The following is a 24,012-nucleotide window of genomic DNA, read 5'->3' as shown; positions in this document are numbered from 1 at the left end:
TACAGTCCCAACAGTGAAGCATGGTGGTGGCAGCATCATGCTGTGGGGTGTTTTCAGCTGCAGGGACAGGACGACTGGTTGCAATCAAAGGAAAGATTAATGCAGCCAAATACAGGGATATACTGGATGAAAACCTTCTCAGGACCTCAGACCTTTATTTTGTTAAACATTCATCAAATAAAGGTGGCAGCTCTGTGAAATTAAGAAATTTTCACACCCTGTAGGCTAAATGTCAGGCAATTTTAGTCTCTTGTCGTGTGGGGAGAGAAGAAAACTTTCAGTTCAATTAGCTCCAGAAAGTGACTTTAAAGAGGCCATATATTTCAAGGATTTGTTTACAATCTTGAAATGGTAATATAGAAAGCAGCACAGTTGTAATACAGTGTTTTTTTTTTTTTTTATCGTCAAATAGGATTTTTTTTATTTTTTTTTTTTAAAAACAAAAACCAACCACTAAAAGAAGTTGGTGTTGGCGCGTGGGTCCAGTCAGGGAGGCTGACCCATCTCCCTGAGGAAGTCCAATCCTCGTGTCTTCCCTACCTGGGGCCTTGTTAATAAAAGGTTGCAGTCTCACAAAACACCACCCTTTACAAAAACGTGGTTTATAAAAATAAATTGAAGAATATGGATAGCTACAACACTCCCTCTACCTTCCTGCTGCCCAAAATGACTTCCTCAGCCAGTAATCCCGGAGCGGTTGGACCGGGGGCTCGCGTATGAGGCTCCTGAGGAAGGCAGTGTCCCGTGTGAATGGGCCACCTCGCCAGCATCGTTCTCCGGTGCGCCTCTCGGCGCTGGATGTGTTGCTGCCGACACATACTGCCTGCTCCCTGTCAGAAAGTCCAGCAGCCAGTTGCACATCGAATTGTTGAGCCCCAGCTGGTCCAGTTTGTAGATCAGTGTTTGAGGGATGACGGTATTGAATGGTGAGCTGAAGTCTATGAACAGCATTCTGACATATGAGTCCTGGAGGCCAGGTGTGTCAGGGTAGAGTGGAGGGTGGTGGAGATGGCGTCATCGGTTGACCGGTTGAACCGATATGCAAACTGGAAGGGGTCCAAGGATGGGGGGAGGTGGGGAACTTGACTTGTTGCATGACTAGCCGCTCGAAGCACTTGATCAGGATGGGAGTGAGCGCTACCAGCAGTCATTGAGCCAGGAGGGAGACGACTTCTTCGGGCCCGGAATGATGATGGTGGTGGCTTTGTAGCACGTGGGAACAACACCGTGACTCAAGGAGGTGTTGGAGATGTGAGTTCAGCTGCACATCCCCCCAGTACAGGACCAGGTATGTTATCTGGGCCTGGGGATTTTCGTGTGTTGATCCTATCGAGAGATCTTTTCACGCTGTCCCGCATCAGTGTCAGCACTTGGTCACATGGAAGGGGTGGAGTCTTGTGTGCAGGGGTGCTGTTGTGTGCCTCAACACGAGCAAAGAAGTCATTCAGCTCATTTAGCAGGGAGGTGGCGCTGTTGCAGTTTTGTGGTGAGGGTTTATAGTCCGTAATGGTCTGAAGACCTCGCCACAGACTCCTGGTGTCACTGCTGTCACTGAAGCGATGGACGATCTTCCTGGATACTCCCTCTTGGCCTCCCTGATGCCACGGGACAGATTGGCCTATTACTATTATTATTCCTGTTATGTACATTGGGTAGGAACGTATTCAGACCCCCTTAAATTGTTCACTGTGTTATATTGCAGCCATTTGCTAAAATCACTTTTCATTTTTTCCTCATTAATGTACACACAGCACCCCATATTGACAGAAAAAAATAGAATTCTTTAAATTTTTGCAGATTTATTAAAAAGAAAAACTGAAATATCAAACAGCCAAAAGTATTCAGACCTTTTGCTGTGACACATATATTTAACTCGGGTGCTGTCCGTTTCTTCTGATCATCCTTGATGGTTCTACACCTTCATTGGAGTCCAGCTGTGTTTGATTATACTGATTGGACTTGATTAGAAAAGCCACACACCTTTCTGTATCTTCTTTTCCTTTCGGCTTGTCCCATTAGGGGTCGCCACAGCGCGTCATCCTTTTCCATGTAAGCCTATCATCCCTGCATCCTCCTCTCGAACACCAACTGCCATCATGTCTTCCCTCACGACATCCATCAACCTTCTCTTTGGTCTTCCTCTAGCTCTCTTGCCTGACAGCTCCATCCTCATCATCCTTCGACCAATATACTCACTATTTCTCCTCTGGACGTGTCCAAACCATTGAAGTCTGCTCTCTCTAACTTTGTCTCCAAAACATCGAACCTTGGCTGTCCCTCTGATGAGCTCATTTCTAATTTTATCCAACCTGGTCACTCCGAGAGCAAACCTCAACATCTTCATTTCCGCCACCTCCAACTCTGCTTCCTGTTATCTCTTCAGTGCCACTGTCTCTAATCCGTACATCATGGCTGGCCTCACCACTGTTTTATCAACTTTGCCCTTCATCCTAGCAGTGACTCTTCTGTCACATTACACACCTGACACCTTACTCCACCCGTTCCAACCTGCTTGGACCCGTTTCTTCACTTTCTGACCACACTCACCATTGCTCTGGACGGTTGACCCCAAGTATTTAAAGTCCTCCACCCTTGCTATCTCTTCTCCCTGTAGCCTCACTCTTCCCCCACCACCTATCTCAATCATGCACATATATTCTGTCTGACTTCGGCTAATCTTCATTCCTCTGCGTTTTTTCTTCTGTACCCAACAGGACACACCTGGCCAATATCCATGCAATACACTGCCTACAGCAGTATCGGTAATGGTGGTTAACAATCTCTGTTAGCACCCCCCCCACCCCCCCAAACGATGTCTTATTTTTGATTGAGGTTACTTGTGAGTATGTATGTGAGTTACACTTACCTCACTCACTATTGCTTTGGACTGTTGAGCCCAAATATTTAAAGTCCTCCACCCTCGCTATCTCTTCTCCCTGTATCCTCACTCTACCCCTTTCACCTCTCTCACTCATGCACATATATTCTGTTTTACTTCGGCTAATCTTCATTCCTCTGCTTTCCAGTGCATGCCTCCATCTTTCTAACTGTTCCTCCACCTGCTCCCTGCTTCCACTGCACCTCATCTGTAAGACTATCCATCACCACTGCAAAAAGGAAGGGGCTCAGGGCTGATCCCTGATGCAGTCCCACGTCCACCTTAAATTCATCTGTCACACCTACAGCACACCTCACCGCTGTTCTGCTACCCTCGTACATGTCCTGTATTATTCTAACATACTTCTCTGCCACTCCAGACTTCCGCATGCAGTACCACAGTTCCTCTCTGGGTACTCTGTCATAGGCTTTGTCTAGCTCTACAAAGACACAATGTAGCTCCTTCTGACCTCTGTACTTTTCCATCAACATCCTCAAGGCAAATAATGCATCTGTGGTACTCTTTCTAGGCATGAAACCATACTGTTGCTCGCAAATACTCACTTCTGTCCTGAGTCTAGACTCCACTACTCTTTCCCATAACTTCATTGTGTGGCTCATCAACTTTATTCCTCTATAGTTGCCACAGCTCTGCACATCACCTTTGTTCTTAAAAATGGGCACCAGTACACTTTTCGTCCATTCCTCAGGCATCTTCTCACACACTATAATTCTATTGAACAAGCTGGTCAAAAACTCCACAGCCATCTCTCCTCGATGCTTCCAGTACCTCCACAGGAATGTCATCAGGACCAACTGCCTTTCCATTTTTCATCCTCTTTAATGCCTTTCTAACTTCCCCCTTACTAATCATTGCCACTTCCTGGTCCATCACACTTGCCTCTTCTCCACTCCCTTCTTTCTCATTTTACTCATTCATCCTCGAAGTATTCTTTCCATCTAGCTAGCACACTGCTGGCACCAGTCAACACACCTTTCTGTATACGACCATACAATCGAAGGAAAGATGAATGCGGCCAAGTACAGGGATATCCTGGATGAAAACCTTCTCCAGAGTGCTCAGGACCTTAGACTGGGCCGAAGGTTTGCCTTCCAACATTACAATGACCCTAAGCACACAGCTAAAATAACAAAGGAGTGGGTTCAGATATACTGAGCAAAGGGTCGGAATACTGTGATATTTCAGTTTTTATTTTTTAATAAATTGCAAAAATTTCAACAATTCAGTTTTTTTCTGTCAACATGAGATGCTGTGTGTACATTAATGAGGGGAAAAAAATATTTTAGAAAGGCGGCACAGTGATTGGTTAGAGCGTCTGCCCCACAGTTCTGAGGCACGGAGTTCAATCCCCGGCCCCGCCTGTGTACTTTCCGTACCCACTGTAGATTCCTATTGTACCTGGGGATTATACCAAGGTTTTTGGTGCAATACATTCTGGAGTATCTATGCTTTTTAAATCCCAACCCAGACTTGATGCCTGGAAATTATCCTTGTCATCTCCAACATACATCTTTGTCGGTAAAGAATGTTTCTTGAAATCTTAAGAACAGAATAAGAACACTCTTTCAGAAAGATATCACCTCATTACCTTACGTGATTGCCTTTTGGTCTGGCATGATGATATGGTCTGATGATGATATAGTGTGGAACAAAGGGCTTTTACAGAATTGCTATTTAATGTCAAATAAGGTTAAGGAAGTATAATTTACGATTATTCATAAAATGTGTCCAACTGTAGCATACATTGAAAAAAATTCAAGAAAGACTGATGTGAGTTGTCGCTTGAGCTGTTCTGAATCTCCTGAAACTGGTTAATCAATTTTGGCGCTGTCCGTTTGTAAAGAATTTTTGATACAACCTTTGTATTTGTGTTAGGAGTAAATGTGATAAAAGCTTTGTGTTGTATGTATATATTTCTTTCCGGTAGTTGGAGCTGGTCTAGTATGACAGCAGACATATTTTGACAAAAAAATACTTTTGGGACATAAAAACACACTACGGAGTCACTTTACCTCGAGCAATTTAATGGCAAGAGGGAAGAAGCTGATGGAATGTCTGCTTGTTTTAGTTTGCATTGATTGATAGTGCCTGCCTGAGGGAAGGAGCTGGAAGAAGTGGTGACCAGGATGTGGAGGGTCCAAGAGGATTTTGCATGCTCTTGTCTTTGTTTTGGCAGTGTGCAAGTCCTCAATGGTGGGTAGGGGGGTACGACAATCCTTCAGCAGTTTTGATTGTCCGTTGCAGTCTGAGTTTGTCCTTTTTTGTAGCAGCACCAAACCAGACTGTGATGGAAGAACACAGGACTGATTCGATGACCGCTGTGTAGAACTGTCTCAGCAGCTCCAGTGGCAGGCCGTGCTTGCTCAGAAGCCGCAGGAAGTACATCCTCTGCTGTGCCTTTTTGAGGATGGAGTTGATGTTGATCTCCCACTTCAGGTCCTGAGAGACAGGAACTTGGTTTCGACGGTTGACACAGGGCAGTTGGACAGCATGAGGGGCAGCTGTGGCAAAGGATGCCTCCTGAAGTCCACGATCATCTCTACAGTCTTGAGCGTGTTCAGCTCCATGTTGTGTCAGCCGCGCCAAAGCTCCAATCACTCCACTTCCTGTCGATATGTAGACTCTGCACAGTCTTTGATGAGGCCAATCACTCTGGTGTCGTCTGCAAACCTCAGGAGTTTGACAGCTGGGTGTGTTGAGTTTAGTCGTTCCTGTAGTGAGAAGAACAGCGGAGAGAGGACACATCCTTGGGGAGCCCCGGTGCAGATGGTGCGTGTGGTTGAGGTGGTGTCCCCCAGCCGCTCCTGCTGTGTCCTTTCCGTCAGGAAGCTGTGACTCCACCGGCAGGTGGCAGGCGAGACACTGAGCTGGAGAAGCTTGAAGGAGAGGAGTTCAGGGATGTTGGTGTTGAATGCAGAGCTGAAGTCCACGAACAGGATCCTCGCGTAGGTCCCCGCACCGTCAAGGTGTTCTAGGATGAAGTGCAGTCCCATGTTGACTGCATCATCCGCAGACCTGTTCGCTTGGTAGGCACACTGCAGGGGGTCCAGCAGGGGACCTATGACACTCTTGAGGTGGTCCAGCACGAGGCGTTCAAAGGACTTCATGACCACAGATGTCAAAGCGACAGGCCTGTAGTCATTTAGACCCGAGATTGTAGGTTTCTTAGGGACTCGAATGATGGTGGAGCGTTTGAAACAGGATGGTACTTCGCACAGTTCCAGAGATTTATTGAAGATCTGTGTGAAGACTGGAGCCAGTTGGTTCATGCAGACTTTGAGGCAGGATCGGGACACAAGGTCTGGCCTGCCGCTTTCTTGATGTTTTGTTGTGTGAAGATGCGTCTCACATCCTTTTCATGAATGGTCGACGCAGAAGTCAGAGGTGTGATGGTGGTTGGTGGTGCGACTGGTTGGGTGTGAAAGTGTCCTTTTCAAATCTGCAGTTGAAGGTTTTCAAGTCATCAGTTAGTCCTTTATTGTTCTCCACTTGGGGGGATGGTCGCTTGTAGTTGGGAAGCGATTTTAATCCTCGCCAGACTGATTTAGATTCATTGACAGTAAACTGTTTTTCCAGCTTTTCTGCAAAATTTCTCTTTGTAATAGTGAGGAGAAGCGGTACAGAGGATGGATGTGTATTAATTTCTTTTGTCAGCTGATTTCTAGCGCAGTTGTGCAAAGCTCTGTCCCCACTTCGATAGGTGTCCTCTTTAGCCTGACGAAGTTGCTGAAGTTTGGCAGTGAGCCATGGCTTGTTATTATTGAACGTGCAAAATGTCTTTGTTGTTACACACACATCTTCACAGAACCTGATATAGGATGTGACGCTGTCCGTATATTCATCGAGGCTGCCAGTTGAAGTTTCAAAGACACTCCAGTCTGTGCAGTCTAAGCAGCATTTGAAGTTCCATCTTTGCTTCATTGGTCCACTTCACTGTTTTCACAATATTCGTCACACATTTAACTTTGTGCCTGGATGTTGGTATAAATTGAATTAAGCAGTGATCAGAGGAACCCAGAGCTGCACGGGGGATAGCACTGTATGCGTCATTTAGCATGGTGTAGGTCATGTGTGGTCTATAATGTTGTTTTCCCTGGTAGGACAGTCAATGTGATGCTTGTATTTAGGGAGTTCATTGTTTAGTTTAGCTTTTGTTAAAATCTCCTAGAATAATGAGGGGTGAATCTGGGTGGTTTTTTTTTTCTTCAAGTTTGTTTACTTGTTCAGCAAGCGTTTGCAGTGTGGCGTTCGTGTTAGCCTGGGGACCAACGTAGACACCGGCGAGGATGAAAGAGGCAAACTCGCGCAGCAAGTAGAACGGCTTACAGTTCAAAAACAGAGACTCCAAGTCTGGGCTGCAGTGTGTGTTGAGCTCCATTTTGTTGGGTAGAGAGCGTAGATTTGTGAGGTGAATCAATGGGAGCGACATTTGGAATCCTCTCTCCCAGAGCTTGACCTGCACTCCGGCTTGCTTCCCCCTGTGGCGTCGCCTCCATGCGCCATAGATCACAGCCATTCCACTGGAGAGTAACTCAGAAAAAAATGTGTCAGCTCGTGAAAGAAAGTCCGGAGTAGACTCCCTAATATTTAGAAAGTCTTCCCTTGTGTAAGAGATGCAGGTCCGTCATCTATTCAGCATAGTAGGTGGGATTGTCTTCATCCATTTATTTTTTTTAAACGCTTCATAAAAGCCACTTCTATGAAGTTAAAAACAAGATCTCCATTGCATTCGAGCTCCGCCGGGAGCCGCCATATTTACGCCGTGCGTAAACGACGTTGCTGCGCATTGACATTAAGATGAAACATGCACAGACAGCTTTTCATGGTGACAATTTATTTCTGATCGGTTTGTCAATCGGAATATTTCACCGCTGTGAAACCAAATTCCTACCAAATTCGGCCTCTTTAATCTGATTGAGGTGTTTCAATGGAGCATTTTCACGCGATTTGAGCTTCTAAACCGATTATTATCGGAATTGAAGGCTAAATATAAAACAGGCTGGTCTTGCAGCTCTTTTTTAATTATTTCAGACCCATGGAGATCCATATCACAGAGTAAAGAAAAACAATTAAATAGAAATTATAATAACAACAATACTTGTTAACGATATGCAATCGTATAGTATTCGACTGGACTCAAAGGCAGACTGATCCGGAGGGAGTCGAGGAGAATGATTTATTTTGAAGTACCTCAAGGTTGGTATTTATAGTTAGGAGAATCCGAAGGAGCCGGAGCTTACAGGAGGCGGGAGCACGGGCAGGTGGACGAACTTGACGGCGTGGTTGGAGCGGGCAACAATGCGGGGGATACAGGAGGAATACTGGAAGCGGAGAATAACAAGAGGATAAATACAATTGCAGATACCAGGGTAATCAATTTACAAACCAGAGGGGAATTCTCGAGCGTCAGCCTGTGTACCATTAGCGAGTGCGAATACTCTGGCGCTGGATCCCTGGGTCAGGCATGCTTAAATACCGGCAGTGATGAGTGCTGATTGGGCACTCATCACTGATTAAACACCGGCGGTGATGAGTGCTGGGGAGGGGGGGGGGTGAGCAAGAGAGAGACAGAGAGCCACCCAAACTCCCAAAAAAGAAACTGCAGGCACAGATTATGGCAAGCACTAATTTAAAAGCAAAACAATTAATAAAAAAAATAATAAGGACGGGCCTTATTTTTCAATATTTCAGAGGCATTAAAAAAACACTTATCGTTTATCGTGACAGTTTTTGGGAAAATAGTAAATTAACAGGCAGGGCCAGCCCTAGCCAATGTGGTGCCCTTGGCGAGATTTTATATGGCGTCCCCCTCAATCAACGATATACATAAACTTACAGAAAAGTCGAACAGCAATAGTTTTTAACATTGCTTTTAAATTAGAACATGCCAAAAAATTTTATATAGAACATTTTCTTGATTTCATTACTCTACCGTTACTGCTAGACAAATCATGCGAGTAACTTTTGTGACATCTAATTGGACAAACCAAAAGTAGGAACAACTTGACCTCTCTTTCTCCCATTTTCCATCCATTTTTTCTTCTGTGTTCTGGACAGTTTTGGCCCTTTTGACATGTTTCCGAAGTTCTCTGGGGTCACATTAATAAATTTACCCTCAGCAGAGGAGGGCGTATTTGGTATTATCATTTGTAATTATATAAATTCGACATTTTAAATTTGAATCTGTTTTCCATGTTAAAAGTTAGTTGTCAGGTTATTGCAAATATGTGCAGCTTCCCCACTTGAGATTGATTCAGCGACAGAAGGTTTCATCCGGATTTTAACTCAATAACCAAGAAACATTTTCCTTTTGCCTCATTTTTTTTTTTTTTAGCACCAAGTAGTTTGACAGTTAATCAAGAAGCTTCATTCCTTACATTTGTCTCTAGCAATGACATGCTTTGAGTTCATTGGCATCTGCATTTTCTATTTATGATTTAGGGGAAATATATACAAAAATAACAAGAGACTGTTTTTGTAAATAAGTTGAAGTAGGAAGAGAGAAACATAATACACAAATTTGTAATTCCTATAACATCAAGCTCCAGCCTTAGATTTATTCATTTTTCAATTTTCTCCAGAACAAATGAGGCCGTCACTGTTGTTTTAACTTTTTAGTCTAACATTAAATAATGAATGTTTTTACATGTTCTTATTGCCCTTTCATATTGTAACAAACTTTTACGTGTGTTTATTGTTGTGTGTTGCTTCTGGGGGGGGGTGTGAGAGCAAGAAGCGTTCTGTTGTGCTTAGAGCTTTGAATTACGAGGGGCTTTGAATGCAACGCTCTATACATTGTGGGAAAAAACAGGGGGGAGAGAGAGCGATAGGTGAGCTGATTTCAAAGTAGAGTGGAACCTTGGTAGAACGGATTAATTGGGCAGATGTACCCATGTTACTGTACACTACAAAATGGTTTGGTGTTTTTTTTTTCTGTGGCCTAAAACACCCAGTACAGTAACAAAGTTATTGTAAATACAGTGTCATGAAAAGTCTTGGCCCCCTTCACAAATTCTTATATTTATGCATGGTTTCCTCACTAAATGTTTAAGCTAATCCAACAAATGTAAATATGAGAAAAATATAACCCAAGTGGCGGCATAGTGGCCGACTGGTTACAACATCAGCCTCACAGTTCTGAGGACCGGGGTTAAAATCCCGGCCTCACCTGTGTGGAGTTTGCATGTTCTCCCTGTGCCTGCGTGGGTTTTCTCCGGGCACTCCGGTTTTCAATGGTGATTTCATTTATTAAGAATATTATATGGACTGTCTTAGAGTAGCCGGGCCAGTCTCCAGATCTCAACCCCATAGAAAATATTTGGAGGGAGTTGAAAGTCTGTTTTGGCCAGCGACAGCCCCAAAACATAACTGTTCTAGAGGAGATCTGCAGGAGGAATGGGCCAAAATACCAGCAACAGTGTGTGAAAACCTTTTGGTATTGACCAAATAATTATTTTCCACCGTAATTTGCTAATAAATTCTTTAAAAATCAGATAATGTGATTTTCTGCATTTTTTTCCTCATTTTGTCACTCATAGGTGAGATATACCTATGATGAAAATTGCAGGCCTCTCTCATCTTTTTAAGTGGGAGAACTTTCACAATTGGTGGCTGACTCCTGTATGTGTGTTGTGAAAAATCTGTGTTCTTTGACAGAGTTAAATAAAAAAGGTGCCCAATTAGTCATGCGCTGACAGATAAACAAAAGGTTCAAACAATCCTAATCGTGCTGAAGTTTGCCTCGCCAGAATAATTGGCAGCATTTTAGTGAGGAGAAAAGACAACACGACACAAAAAAAAAAAAGAAAAATCATAAAATCTTCTCAAAATATTGTAATGAAATGCAGTTTACATCATATAACTTCCCTTTTTAGGATTAAATGTCTCATGTTGAAAATGTTAAAATTGTACTATATTTAACTTTGAATGCACACTGATAATTATCCCAATCTAATAACTTAATCAATATTAATATTTTGTGTGAACGTTTAGTTGCACTAATCTCAGACTTTTTTTTTTTACTTTTTTTCCCGCAAGTGGAATCTCTGGTGATCAGAAGGCTACTCCCTTTCAGGTCTCTAAGCCTAATTCTTACTACTTAATAAAAACAAAACAAAACTCTTGCTCTACAATATCACAGCGTCACACTAGTGACTAGTGACATGCACAATGATACAATATCCACAGCGAACAGCAGATTTTCCTGTCATCAAACAACGCACTAGGTCAAGATTTCAAAATTCGGCTCTCAAGCACCACACACATACATAAACACACCAGTAATCAGCAGCCCACACAGTCACTAAAACCAAGTCGTTTTCGCCCATAGGTTGAGCACACGTCTTGTCAGTCTTATCTCTTCAGTCTCAAATACCTTTAAAGCTTTTTCTCATCATTTTCATTGGTGTAAAGCACATTGTGTTACATTTTTAATGGTGAAGAAAAGCGGTCCAGAAAATGGATGGATGTATAAAAGTTGCTATATAAATAAATTTGCTTTGATCATTTGAGAGCATTTGAAAGAAACATTGTTTTGAACAAAACTGTTAATTGAGTGCAAACAAATTGTGGTTTTCAACTCAGTGTTGCGAATTGCGCATTTTCACAAAACTGATATTTTCACCCCTCAGAGTAAGTAAGCATTTTGCTATTCAGATTTGTGTTTATCATATATTTATATGAAATGAATTAACCATGAGTTTAACCAGGATTTTTATTTATCTAATACCCAAAATAATAAACCTTGGTTTATTGAAAATTTTCAATCATTAATTAATTAATTTTAATACTTTTTCCCAGACCAAATGTCCACTAGCGAATAGTTTCTCGGAACCTTGAAAAATTACAAATAACCGTCCTGCATTCCAAATGATGATAAATGGTAAATGGACTGCACTTATATACCGCTTTATCTACACTATCACAGTGCCCAAAGCGCTTTACAAAGCCTCACATTCAACTACTCACACACACATTCATACACCAATGGGCAACTGCTGCCATGCAAGGCGCTGCCAGGCCCACTGGGAGCAAATTAGGGTTCAATGTCTTCCCCAAGGACCCGCTCTACCTATTGAGCCACAGCCACCCAAAGATTGAAGATGATTCCTCGAACACCTTTCCTTCGGCCCCAGGCCGAGTTACACCATCCCGACTAACTGTTGATTTGTTCACTCAGTTCCAAACTTCTACATGACATGTATTGGCTTAAACAGGGGGACGCGTCTGGCACTGCAAGATTTGAGTCCCTGGCGGCGTAGTGTGTTACTGATGGCATCCTTTGTTACCTTGGTCCCAGCTCTCTGCAAGTCATTCACTTGGTCCCCCCGTGTGATTCTGGAATTTTTGCTCACCGTTTTTGTGATCATTTTGACCCCACAGGGTGAGATCTTGCGTGGAGCCCCAGATTGAGGGAGATTATCAGTGGTCTTGTATGTCTTCCATTTTCTAATAATTGCTCCCACAGTTGATTTCGTCACACCAAGCTGATTACCTATTGCAGATTCAGTCTCCCCAGCCTGGTACAGGTCTACAATTTTGTTTCTGGTGTCCTTTGACAGCTCTTTGGTCTTGGCCATAGTGGAGTTTGGAGTGTGACTGTTTGAGGTTTTGGACAGGTGTCTTTTATACTGATCTGTTCAAACAGGTGCCACTTGTTACCTGTTCAAACAGGTGCCACTTGTTACCTGTTCAAACAGGTAACAAGTGGAGGACAGAGAAGACTCTTAACTCATTCCCTGCCAATGCAGTCCAAAGACGTCATTAAGAATCCATCTATTCCCTGCCAATGCCGTCTAAAGACGTCAATGCCGCTTTTTAACGGGGATGGGTGGGGGAGGGTCTTGTGCAGTTTGTGTGTGTTTGTGTTAGCCTCTAGATAACTGCAATGAGGATTGGCACCCTGTAGAGGGCAACAATGCCTTGAGGTGAACGTCCCTTCCTCAGATTGAAGAACAGGAAGAAGAAGGAGACGGCAGGCCGGCGGGGTATCAGAGACAATGAGAAGAGACAAACATAATGGCGGAAAAGAGAGAAGACAAAATGAAAAAAATCTTTAAAAAAAAAAAAAGCTCTTTTAAAAATGTATTGCGCCAAGGCAAGCAAAATATTCCTGTGACCGACAGGAATGACGCCTTAGATCACAGGTGTCAAACTGGTTACCGAGGAATTTACCAATTCATTCAAAATTAGACAATGTGATTTTCAGGATTTTTTATTTTAATTTTGTACTTATTTTATCTCTCAGGTAAGGTATACATATGATGAAAATTACAGGCCAGATCCGGCCCGCAACATCATTTTAAGTGGCCCGCAAAAGCAAATCATTTGTGTCGACTTCATGTTTCTTGTGAAAATACCAAAATTGGTGTCTTTACTTGTATAATGTTTAGATATCGGAAGCATTTTATGTTACAATCACATTTTTGGAATAAATGTAATAATAGTGAAAAATATTTATTGGCTTCTGATTTTAAAACTAGTTATCCATCAATTTGTTGTGTATATGTCATTATATGAGACAATATTTTATATGGGTTCACAGTCATAACGGCCCTCCGAGGGAAGCCATAACTACAATGTGGCCCGCGACAAAAATGAGTTTGACACCCCTGCCTTAGATCACGCAAGGAATAAAGGATGACGCTCTGAGCCAAAGTGATCGTGCAAAATGCCAAACCATACATATGGTGAGATGCTCTCGGCCGCTTGCTGGCTGATCGTCTGCCAACCAGGATTTCAATAAATGGGATCCGGAATCGTCAGATAGTGAACTCACTTTTGGATAGCCAGGCGAGCTTCCTCGGATGAAGATCAACGAAGGCGAAGACAAAGGTAACTCGTTTGCAGCTCGCGTTAGCTACATTTAGCGAGTAAACACGCTCGTTCAAATCCTTGTTACATCAGAATCAGAATAATCTTTATTTGCCAAGTATGTCCAAAACACACAAGGAATTTGTCTCCGGTAGTTGGAGCCGCTCTAGTACAACAGACAGTAAATTTACAGAACACTTTGGGGACATAAAGACATTGACAAAAAACAATTGTGCAAAAAGATGCAGAGTCCTCTAGCACTTAGAGCAGTTCGAATGACTAATATTGCAATAGTCCGGTGCAATGACCATTGTGCAAAGGGCGCTGAGACTTCAAGGAGTGTATGCGTTTTAAAGTGACGAGTAGTGCGATCATCTGGGACAATGTTGGTTGTGCAAATGTTACAGATACTCCTCAATCAGTGTGCAAATGGAGCAGATGCTACTCTGGCATGAGTGGCCAGTATATGCAAATAGTGCAGCATGGCGAGACAACTGCAGTGAGTGCACGAGTAATACATAATTGGCCCCACAGAAATGTGACAACGAACTCAAGTAAATAAATTTCCAGCTTGTTGTAATGGAATTATAGGTTAGGTGTTTAAGAAGTTGATCGCAAGAGGGAAGAAGCTGTTGGAATGTCTACTAGTTCTAGTTTGCGTTGATCGGTAGCGCCTACCTGAGGGAAGGAGCTGGTGACCGGGGTGCAGACGGTCCGAGAGGATTTTGCACGCCCTTGTCTTAGTTCTGGCAGCGTGCAAGTCCTCAATGGTGGGTAGGGGGGTACCGGCAATCCTTTCAGCAGTTTTGATTGTCCGTTGCAGTCGGAGTTTGTCCAATGTGTCTGCTTTCACAAAAAGGCTGTTTTCTCCGTTTTTTTTTCTTCCAGAATCAGATTTGGCTGAAAGTAGCCTATATTTGACTGCTGATTACTAAAAAACATTATAAGCTAGAAACAAACTTTTTTTCTGATGAAAGAAGGGAGTCTGATCTTTCATTTGGTAGTTTTGGTGTTTAGATCGTCATAGTACATAATATTCTGTGGGCCTTGGAAAATCAGTGAAATTGCTCGAAAATGCCTCATTGACGGGGACTCAAACCCCTCGTCATTTTGACGGGGACTCAAACCCCTCGTCATTTGTCGAGGACTCGAACCCCTAACCCGGGGAACTTTAACCTGGACTTTATAATCTGGATTTTAAGGACTCAAACCTTACCAATGGAATGTGGGGGGAGCAATTACAAATACCACTTAATACAAAGACAAGATTGTTTCAAATACAGTACACCGTATGAAATGGTCCAATTTTCAAGGAATTACAATTTTCTTTACCGTAATTCTTTGTCTGGAGGACAACAGGTCCGTTTAGATCCTGAGGTGACAGCTCAAGATTCAAATTAACCTTGCTGGTTGCATTCATTAACCGAAGAGCATTGACGTCCGTATTATTGGGAAACTTTTATTTTGAAGGTGGCTTTTCGCCGCGAGTTGGCGACTTATTACCGTAATGCCTAGTATGAACAAAATTAGGGGCGGCTGGCTTGATTGCTACTTTACGACTGGAGGCTGGCTTGACCGGTGCTATATACCAACTGGGGGCGTGCCTTTAGCGTCCTCCTTCACGTGCACCCTTCCCCCTTTACGTCCGCATGCTGTCCTCAGCCACCCAGCATCTGTATAAGCAGCGTGTCGGCATGAAATGCTCCCAGTCAGTCAAGCTGAGTGCTCATCACACAACAACATTTATAGATTTTGGAACTCAGTGCGCACATAAGGCGCGCTGCATTATGAGGCGCCCCGTCCATTTTGGAGAAAATGTACGACTTTTAAGTGCGCCTTATGGTCGTGAAAATACGGTAATAGAACTAACATTTGGTATGTATGAAACATACATTTTCCGAATCAACACACTCATAATATCAACAGTAACAAACGGAACTCAAGAGCAATATTTAGCTTGATTTTCTACAACTACAGTACTGTAGTTAAAAACACCGCAATGAATTCCGGGTTCCCCTAATGCTTTTTGCTGACTAAATTGCCAGGACAGTCAGTGTGACGAACAATGCCAATGCTTAAGGCAGGAAATCGCTTGTGGGTCCGACTGGGCTGTTGTTCAAGTCTCTCAAGCGGAGCACACCCGTCTATAATAAGCATGTGCTTGTGTGTGGATGGTGACCTCAAGTGGTCAAATAAAGTACCTGCTCCTCTCTAAAGTACCACGTATTGGCATTGAATTATAAATTACAAAATAATTTGTAAACTTATATCATATTATGGTAACGTCACAGATTTCATTTACTGCAGTGCTTTTCTGGACATAACCCCCACAATAAATGATGGTTTATTGTATGCCGTAAAAAGCATATAGGCCTAAGCCTTGTTTAGTTAAGGCCTATGTTGATACTATTTTCTTGGAATGGGTGAACCTGTGAAGTTTTCCAGATTTGTGACCTTGTGATATACAGTGCATGAAAATATATGTACACAGTGCTTCACTTTTCCCGCATTTTATGTTACAGCCTTGTTGTAAAATTTTATTTTAAAAAAGAAATACTAAAAATTCTACATACAACATGACGACAATGTGAAAAGCATTTTAGATATGTATTTCTTTTTTAATTAAAAATGAAGAAATCACGTACAGAAATATTCAAAGGTATTGCTCAATGCTTTGTTGATGCACCGTCGACAACAATTACAGCCTCAAATCTTTTTGAATGTGATGCTTAGCACACCTATATTTAGGCAGTTTCAAGCTCCGTCAGGTTGAATAGGCAGCATCATAGTCATTTTTAGACGTCTCCAGAGATTTTCAAGTAGATTCAGGTCTGGAGCTATCTTTAAGCCACTCCTTTAAAATCTTGGCTTTGTGCTTGGTGTCGTTGTACTGCGGAAATATGAATTGTCGCCACAGTTCGCGGTCAAGAGTGACCTGGAGCAGTGTTTTATCTAGGATGTCTCTGTGTATTGCTGGATTCATCTTTCCCTCAACCCTAACTATTCTCCCTGTTCCTGGCGCTGAAAAACATCCCCACGGTATGATGCTGCTTTCACGGTGATGAGCGGTGCCTTGTTTTCTCCAAAAATGACATCTGACATTTCATACCAAAGAGATGATACAGACCTGATCGGTCAATTGCTGCAGAGAGGGTAGGATGTAGCTTGATGTAGTGACCATTTGGGTCTAAATCAACTAAATGTACCACAGGTGGATGCAATGGAATGCAATGCAATGGAAATCCGCATTGACATGCTAATTATGAGCATCTGTGTCTTTAAATAATCTTAATAATGATAAAGACGTGCAATAGTTCCGACACTTTCACAAATTCATACATACTCATTCTTTTCTCAAAAATAAAACCATTTTGCTGTCTGCTATTGTGTGAATGCAAAATGGCTGCCTAATCCTGGCACGTAAAATCACAGATCCCTCTCGTGTATTGCAACAACATAATGAGGCTCTCTCCAGTGGCATTAACGGTAAAGAAAGCTTGAGTAACGAAGGACAGTTTTTAAAAGACCCCAAAAATAAAAAACTATGAAGACACTAAGATGCATTTGTTAGTTTTCATGGAAAAGGCTAGTAAGCAAAGGGAGAAAATTCCCATATATCCAAAAACGTAATTAGTATCGTCAGAAAACATGTTGGCAATAACGGTAAATACATTTTGGCATTAAAAGTTTAAAAAATATTACTTTAGATTTTTTTTTCTTATAAATAATTATAATAATAAATTATTATTTAGATTTGACAGCAAATTCTTTTTCTCTTTTTTTTGTCATAGTGAACACAGGTATTGTGAACCACACCCACTCCAGGATGGGCTCCATCATGAGCACAGGAATTGTCCAGGGTATGTCCAGTTAATAATCAACACAGTACAGAAACCCACATTGGTAAGCAGCAGAAAATTATCATGCCAGTCAGAGGGAGTCCTGAATGTAATGCTTTGTTATCTTTTTCAGGCGCCACAACAGGCCAGTCAGGTCCCAGTAGCAGTGGTACTTACTATCCGGTCACCAACCAGTTTACCATGGGGGGTGCTGCAATCTCTATGGCTTCTCCCATGGTCATCCCCAGTAACACCATGCATTATGGCAGTTAAGATGAGGACTTTGCAAAGACCCCTTTAACCTGCCCATCTCTGCATGACAAAGACTTCCCTGTAAAAATCCCTTAGTCCCCGCCTCTTCTGAATCCCAATTGACCCATGGACCACAGCCAATACCAAAACCAGTGCTCTCCTGGCACATAACTCCTTGTTCAACATCGGCATTCTGTTATTGTTTGTCCATTATTATACATCATCTTTCAAGCACGCTCATATCCGTCCGACTCATTTTAACATGGCTGAAACGTCCCCTTCTTTGTTTAGATTCCTAATGCCGTTGGATACCAATGAACATTTGAGCTATAGCAGTTTTCTCAACTTCCTCATATTCAACTCTTAATTTCTTAGTGTTATAAATTGTCTGTTGTGGTTCTCACGTTATCAATAGAGAGCTCTACACCAGCTACCAGAGGGAGTTGTCCTCCCAGTTCTTCATTACATCATGGTCAACACTAATTTTTTTGTCAGGTCTTCATATCATGCCTTGTCAGACATAAAGATAATGAGAGATAATGAGAGAAAAAAAACACTTGCGCCATGTGTTCAACCTTGAAGTCTATGTATACAGGGAAACTTATATCCTGAAGTGTAATGGAATTTTTCTTTGGTAATCTATATGAACATTTTATGTTTTGCTCATTACCTGATGTTAGGTTATTGTGTTTCCGTTTGCAGTCTTTCATAAAAGTACTCTTGATGCATCTCACAATGGATCACATGTTCGTAAACGTGTATGCTGAGCCATGACATAAATATGCACCTCTTTTTTTCTCTTTGTCTGCTGTAGATGTGTTCTTGCTCTTCATTATGACCCTGATCATGCACTACATGGGCAATTGAAATGATGGAGAGGGCCACAATTTTTTGTCAGCGCTACCAGGAAGCCACATAGGACCACAGACTTCCTAACCAGATGTATGACAAAAATGCCATTTTAAATATGGTAAAAATATGTGCATGTCCGTTTTTTATTGAACCAATGTACACATCAGCTTCAGTATACTTCTCGCATTAACTTTGGTTCCCAGCATGCATTGTGCCATTCATTGCTGAATTGTTGCTGTAATAAGGACGTTAATCATTATCGTTCAAGTAACTATATTACCCATAGTTTGGTGAATGTTTGTCTTTAACAGTCAGCTTGCGTTTATGTTTGAATGAAATCCTGACTGAGTTGTGAGCGATATAGTAACCTCCCGGTCAGTTCCATTATATACTAAAGTAAACTGAGCTAAGCGTCACCGGCGTCTTATCAAATGTATAAGATGCTAGTGTGTTTTTCCTGGTAATTACACGACAAAGCCTTCATCCCTGAGGTAAAAGAGTCTCCATTTGTCTTGTATAACACATCAGCGCCACAAAACAATAATGGCTGACGTCTCTATGTACGTACGTAGGCTTGCCTTTAAATTTGTTGACGATATAAATGGCATCCTAGTCTTGATATTTCTAAGACCCAGTGCGACTAAGCAATGTGTGCCATCTAGTGGTGAATGGTGTTATTACAGTTTAAAACTGATCAGCAATAATAGAGGAAACGTTTATAATTTTCCCCAAAAATCTTTTTTGGGGAAAATGAATCGAGTGGCCACTCAAGAGTGTGGCTCACAGTTGCCCATCCCTGCACTACATTTACTGAACCCCTTGCAAGGCTGTTATCTTTTCAGTTTTAAAACTGCCAAAAAGTTTTCAATGTAGCCTCACTTCACTAATCCCTCCCCCATTCGAGGCTCTGACTAAAGCCACGCCCCCACTTACATACACGAGATGTACACTGTAAACAAGCAGACGTTGGCCATGTTGGTAGCATGACTTATTCGTAATAGTTTTCGATAACACTACATATCAGTTTTGGGGGGAATGTATGAGGGGCAGTCAAGAAGTAGTGAGCCCAATTTAATTTTAACAAAATTGCAATTTTTTTCATAAATATTCACAGTTTCTAGTTGAAACTTGTTTGGTTTATTAAAAACAAAAAGTTGTATGGGGAAGTTGCATTAGACTACAGCACAGTGTAAAGGTGGGTGTCCAACATCAAATGTGAAGAACAAGAACTATGCTATGCTATGAATGATCCGTGACAAGCAAAGGAGCAGCAGACCATCTTCAGTGGTTAATCCTGGGAATAGTGCGAGGGTCGAGGCACTGATCAGGGAAGATCGTAGTCACCATTAATGACATCACCATCATGTGTCATCATGATATCATGACTTACTTACTGGTAGTCTTCTCTGTCTGGTGTCTTCTCTATTTTATTTGATCTAAGGTAATTTAATAATTTGAGATTACAGCCAGCACTGTGACCGACTGGTTAGCACATCTGCCTCACAGTTCTGAGGACCGGGGTTCAAATCCCGGCCCCGCCTGTGTGGAGCTTGCAAGTTCTCCCCGTGCCTGCGTGGGTTTTCTCCGGGTACTCCGGTTTCCTCCCACAGCCCATAAACATGCGTGGTAGGTTAATTGAAGACTCAAAATTGCCCGTAGGTGTGAATGGTTGTTTGTTTCTTTGTGCCCTGCGATTGGCTTGCGACCAGTTCAGGGTGTACCCCGCCTCTCGCCCGAAGATAGCTGGGATAGGCTCCAGCATGCCTGCAACCCTATTGAGGATAAGCGGTATAGAAAATGGATGGATGGATGAATTAGAGATTAGTGCTGTGACTGCGTTGAGCCGCTGCTGTCGGAGCGCGACAGCGGCCAGGAGGCACGCGGTAACTCTGAGTGACAGCTCAAGAGCGGCTTCCTGTGCCTGGCTGGCTTTGGAATGGAACATGACTGACGCTACAATCCATGTGACTGCCGAGTTGGGTGGCCAGCAAATGTATAGGAGGGGCCCTGGCCACCCCCTGATGGCGCGTCTGTTGTGTAGGATTTCTGGCAGGTTTTTTTCCTGTCTTCCTACAATATCCCTAAAACATGCATGATAGGTTAATTGAAGACTGAATTACCAATAACTGTGAGTGTGAATGGTTGTTTGACGATACAGCGGCTGAAATAAGTATTTAACGCGTCACCATGTTTCTCACTAAATATATTTCCAAAGGTGCTATTGACATGAAATTTTCACCAGATGTCGGGAACCCAAGTAACCCATACATAAAAAGAAAGTACAACAAATAAACTCAGAAATTAATCATTTGCACTGACAAGGGCTGGATTGCTGTTTGATTATTGATAGACTTTAGGTGTTGTCTTGGCTTTCCATGCCTTTTTGCACCTCCCTTTCTTCATGTGTTCAATACTTTTTCCCTGTATCATTTCACATTATGACATCCATCCTTCCATCCATTTTCTGAGCCGCTTCTCCTCACTAGGGTCGCGGACGTGCTGGAGCCTATCCCAGCTGTCATCGGGCAGTAGGCGGGGTACACCCTGAACTGGTTGCCAGCCAATCGGAGCGCACATAGAAACAAACAACCATTTGCACTCACAGTCATGCCTACGGGCAATTTAGAGTCTCCAATTAATGCATGTTTTTGGGATGTGGGAGGAAACCGGAGTGCCTGGAGAAAACCCACGCAGGCATGGGGAGAACATGCAAACTCCACACAGGCGGGGCCGGGGATTGAACCCGGGTCCTCAGAACTGTGAGGCTGACGCTCTAACCAGTTGGTCACCGTGCCGCCTCACATTATTACACACAACTTAATTTATGAGCTTATTTGTTCTACTTTCTTTGTATGTATGGATAACTTGGATTGTTCCCAACATTTGGTGAAAATTCCATGTCAATAGAACCTTTGAAAATATATTTAGTGATAAAAATTGTGACGTGTTGAATACTTATTTTAGCCGCTGTATGTGCCCTGCAATTGACTGGCACCCAGTACAGCACATGTGCCACCACTTAGCCAAAGTTTGCTAGGATAGGCTCCAGCTCACCCCCGACCCTGGTATCAAAAATGGATGAAAGGATAAGAAGAAGAAGAATCACCTTTATGGTTATGAACATGCATGCATGTACACAACATTTGTTCTCTGTATTTTACCCATCACAGTGAACACACACTTGTTAGTGGAACACACTGGAGCAGGGGGCAGCTGAAGCGCGCGGGGAGCAGTTCAGGATATCAGTGTCTTGCTCAAGGATACCAGCCATGAGTTTGGGGAATGCTGTCGGATGGTCCGGTTGGGGTCTTGAACTATGTCCCCCACGGTGGCATGATCTAAACTATTGGGCCACGGCTGCCCCATAGAGAAGGTGTTAACCGACTCCATCACATAACAAACATCCATCCATTTTCTGTACCCCTCTATCCTCACAAGATTTGCGGGCGTGCTGGAGCCTGTCACAGCTATCTTCGCACACGCACACTCACACAGACCCTTTAAAAAAAAACTTAGAATATCATGAAAAAGTGTATTCATCCATCCATTTTCCAAACCGCTTATCCTCACTAGGATTGTGGGCGTGCTGGAGCCTATCCAAGCTATCTTCGGGCAAGAGGCAGTGTACACCCTGAACTGGTCGCCAGACAATCGCAGGGCACATGCAAACAAACAACCATTCACGCTCACATGCACACCTCCGGGCAATTTAGTCTTCGATCAACCTACCATGCATGTTTTTGGGATGTGGGAGAAAACCCACACAGGCACGGGGAGAACATGCAAACTCCACACAGGCGAGGCCGGGTTTTGAACCCGGGTCCTCAGAACTGTGGGGCAGATGTGCTAACCAGTCGTTCACCGTGTTGTCATCATAACAAACATGTTTGGAGAAATTTTATGTGAGCACTTTGAGGATTTATGATCTTCGCGCGCACAGTTAAAGCGTGGATTGACTGGTCTCCCTGGCAACAACCTGACGTGTCTCGCTGAGTCCAGCAGAGCGTTTAAAAGACTGGTCCGTTCTAAGTCGAGTCCTGACACTAAGGACCATTTGGGTCATTTTCATATAATTTGATCAATGCTAAAAAGTCCTATTTTCAAAAAGTTATTGATGCTTTTAAATTGTAAGAATTCAAATCCTTATTTGACAGAGCAAATGGTGGCATCCCATTTAAATACACTCTTTATAACAGTAAAGACAAACAGCTTCTTAAAAATTGTGTGAGTCACACTTTCAAACTTTGCGGAGACTAGTGCATACTTTTTTTTCCTTTCGGCTTGGCCCATTAGGGATCGCCGTGAAGCATTTGTTACGGGGCCGCATAGAAAGAATGACCAATTTATATCATTTCCATTGTATTGCGTTTCGCGTGTCAAATGTATTTTATCTTCTCCGCCGCAACAGCTGTACGTCTCAATAGACAAGTCAAGACTGCAGAGAACGCTGCAGCAGTTCCGTTTCCGCTCCCAGCCGACTCACTAACGACAGCCAAGCTCAGAGAACCAATCATTTCATAAACTGATTCAGTTCATTACGTTCACTGAAAAGATTTGCTCTTTTCAACGAAACATTCGCGAACGAAACAACACTAGACTGCATTGACGGTGATAGGTTACTAAAAATAAGGCCATACGACCTCAAAGAAAAAGAAAGCTTATTTTAATTGAAAATATCAGGAGTCCTACTTAAAATACAGGTTTATCTCAACAAGTAACTCTGACGCACCGAGTCTACTCTGCATCATACTGTATGTGGTGACAAGCTAGTCAGCGACACGTGGAGACCAAGCACCCTGGACTAAGAGATAAGTTGTTGGAGTTTTTTTTTTTTTTTTAAAGAAAAAGGGATCAACTGAATACCCTGCTCCCATTTTCAACATCCTATCTTTGTGAAGCGGGCTTTTCTGCTGTGAGACTTATGAAGACAAAATTACAGAGCAGACTGGACAGAACAAGCCCAAGGCTCACACTGATTCTGCGTTATGGTAAGTTGTTGTATTTAACATTAGTTTTTCAGCCGATTGTGTTCATTTATTTTTGCCGTGTGTGTATGTGTGTGTATACATAATTGTGTTTATTTATTTTTGGTGTGTGTGCGTGTAAATGTGTGTGTCCGCCACAACTTGACAGCCCAAAAAATGCCAAATCTAAACCGGTCCGCGGTGCAAAAAAAGTTGGGGAGCACTTCCCTAGATCTTCAAAGACGCAATGTAGCTCCGTCTGACCATCTCTGTACTTCTCTATCAACACCCTCAAGACAAATAATGTTTCTGTGGTACTCTTCCTAGGCATGAAACCATACTGTTGCTCACAAATACTCACTTCTGTCCTGAGTCTAGCCTCCACTACTCTTTC

General features: G+C 42.7%; 1 protein-coding gene across 6 annotated transcripts in view; it reads left to right on the top strand.

The window, feature by feature from the left end:
• The window catches only part of carm1 (coactivator-associated arginine methyltransferase 1), a 167,508-nt gene extending 148,910 nt beyond the window's left edge, over positions 1-18,598 (top strand). For 4 of the 6 annotated variants that reach the window (XM_061700023.1, XM_061700026.1, XM_061700022.1 and 1 more), the window contains 2 exons: positions 17,503-17,571; positions 17,684-18,598. In XM_061700023.1, coding sequence (XP_061556007.1) covers positions 17,503-17,571; positions 17,684-17,823 — 209 coding nt within the window. In that variant the 3' untranslated portion in view covers positions 17,824-18,598. Of the gene's footprint in view, positions 1-17,502; positions 17,615-17,683 lie in introns of all 6 variants that reach the window. The other 2 variants (XM_061700027.1, XM_061700025.1) reach the window with 1 other exon arrangement.
• Positions 18,599-24,012: the final 5,414 nt, after the last annotated feature.

Source organism: Phycodurus eques, chromosome 16 (assembly GCF_024500275.1).
Source record: "Phycodurus eques isolate BA_2022a chromosome 16, UOR_Pequ_1.1, whole genome shotgun sequence".
NCBI lineage: Eukaryota > Metazoa > Chordata > Actinopteri > Syngnathiformes > Syngnathidae > Phycodurus > Phycodurus eques.
This window is presented reverse-complemented; position numbering and strand designations above follow the sequence as displayed.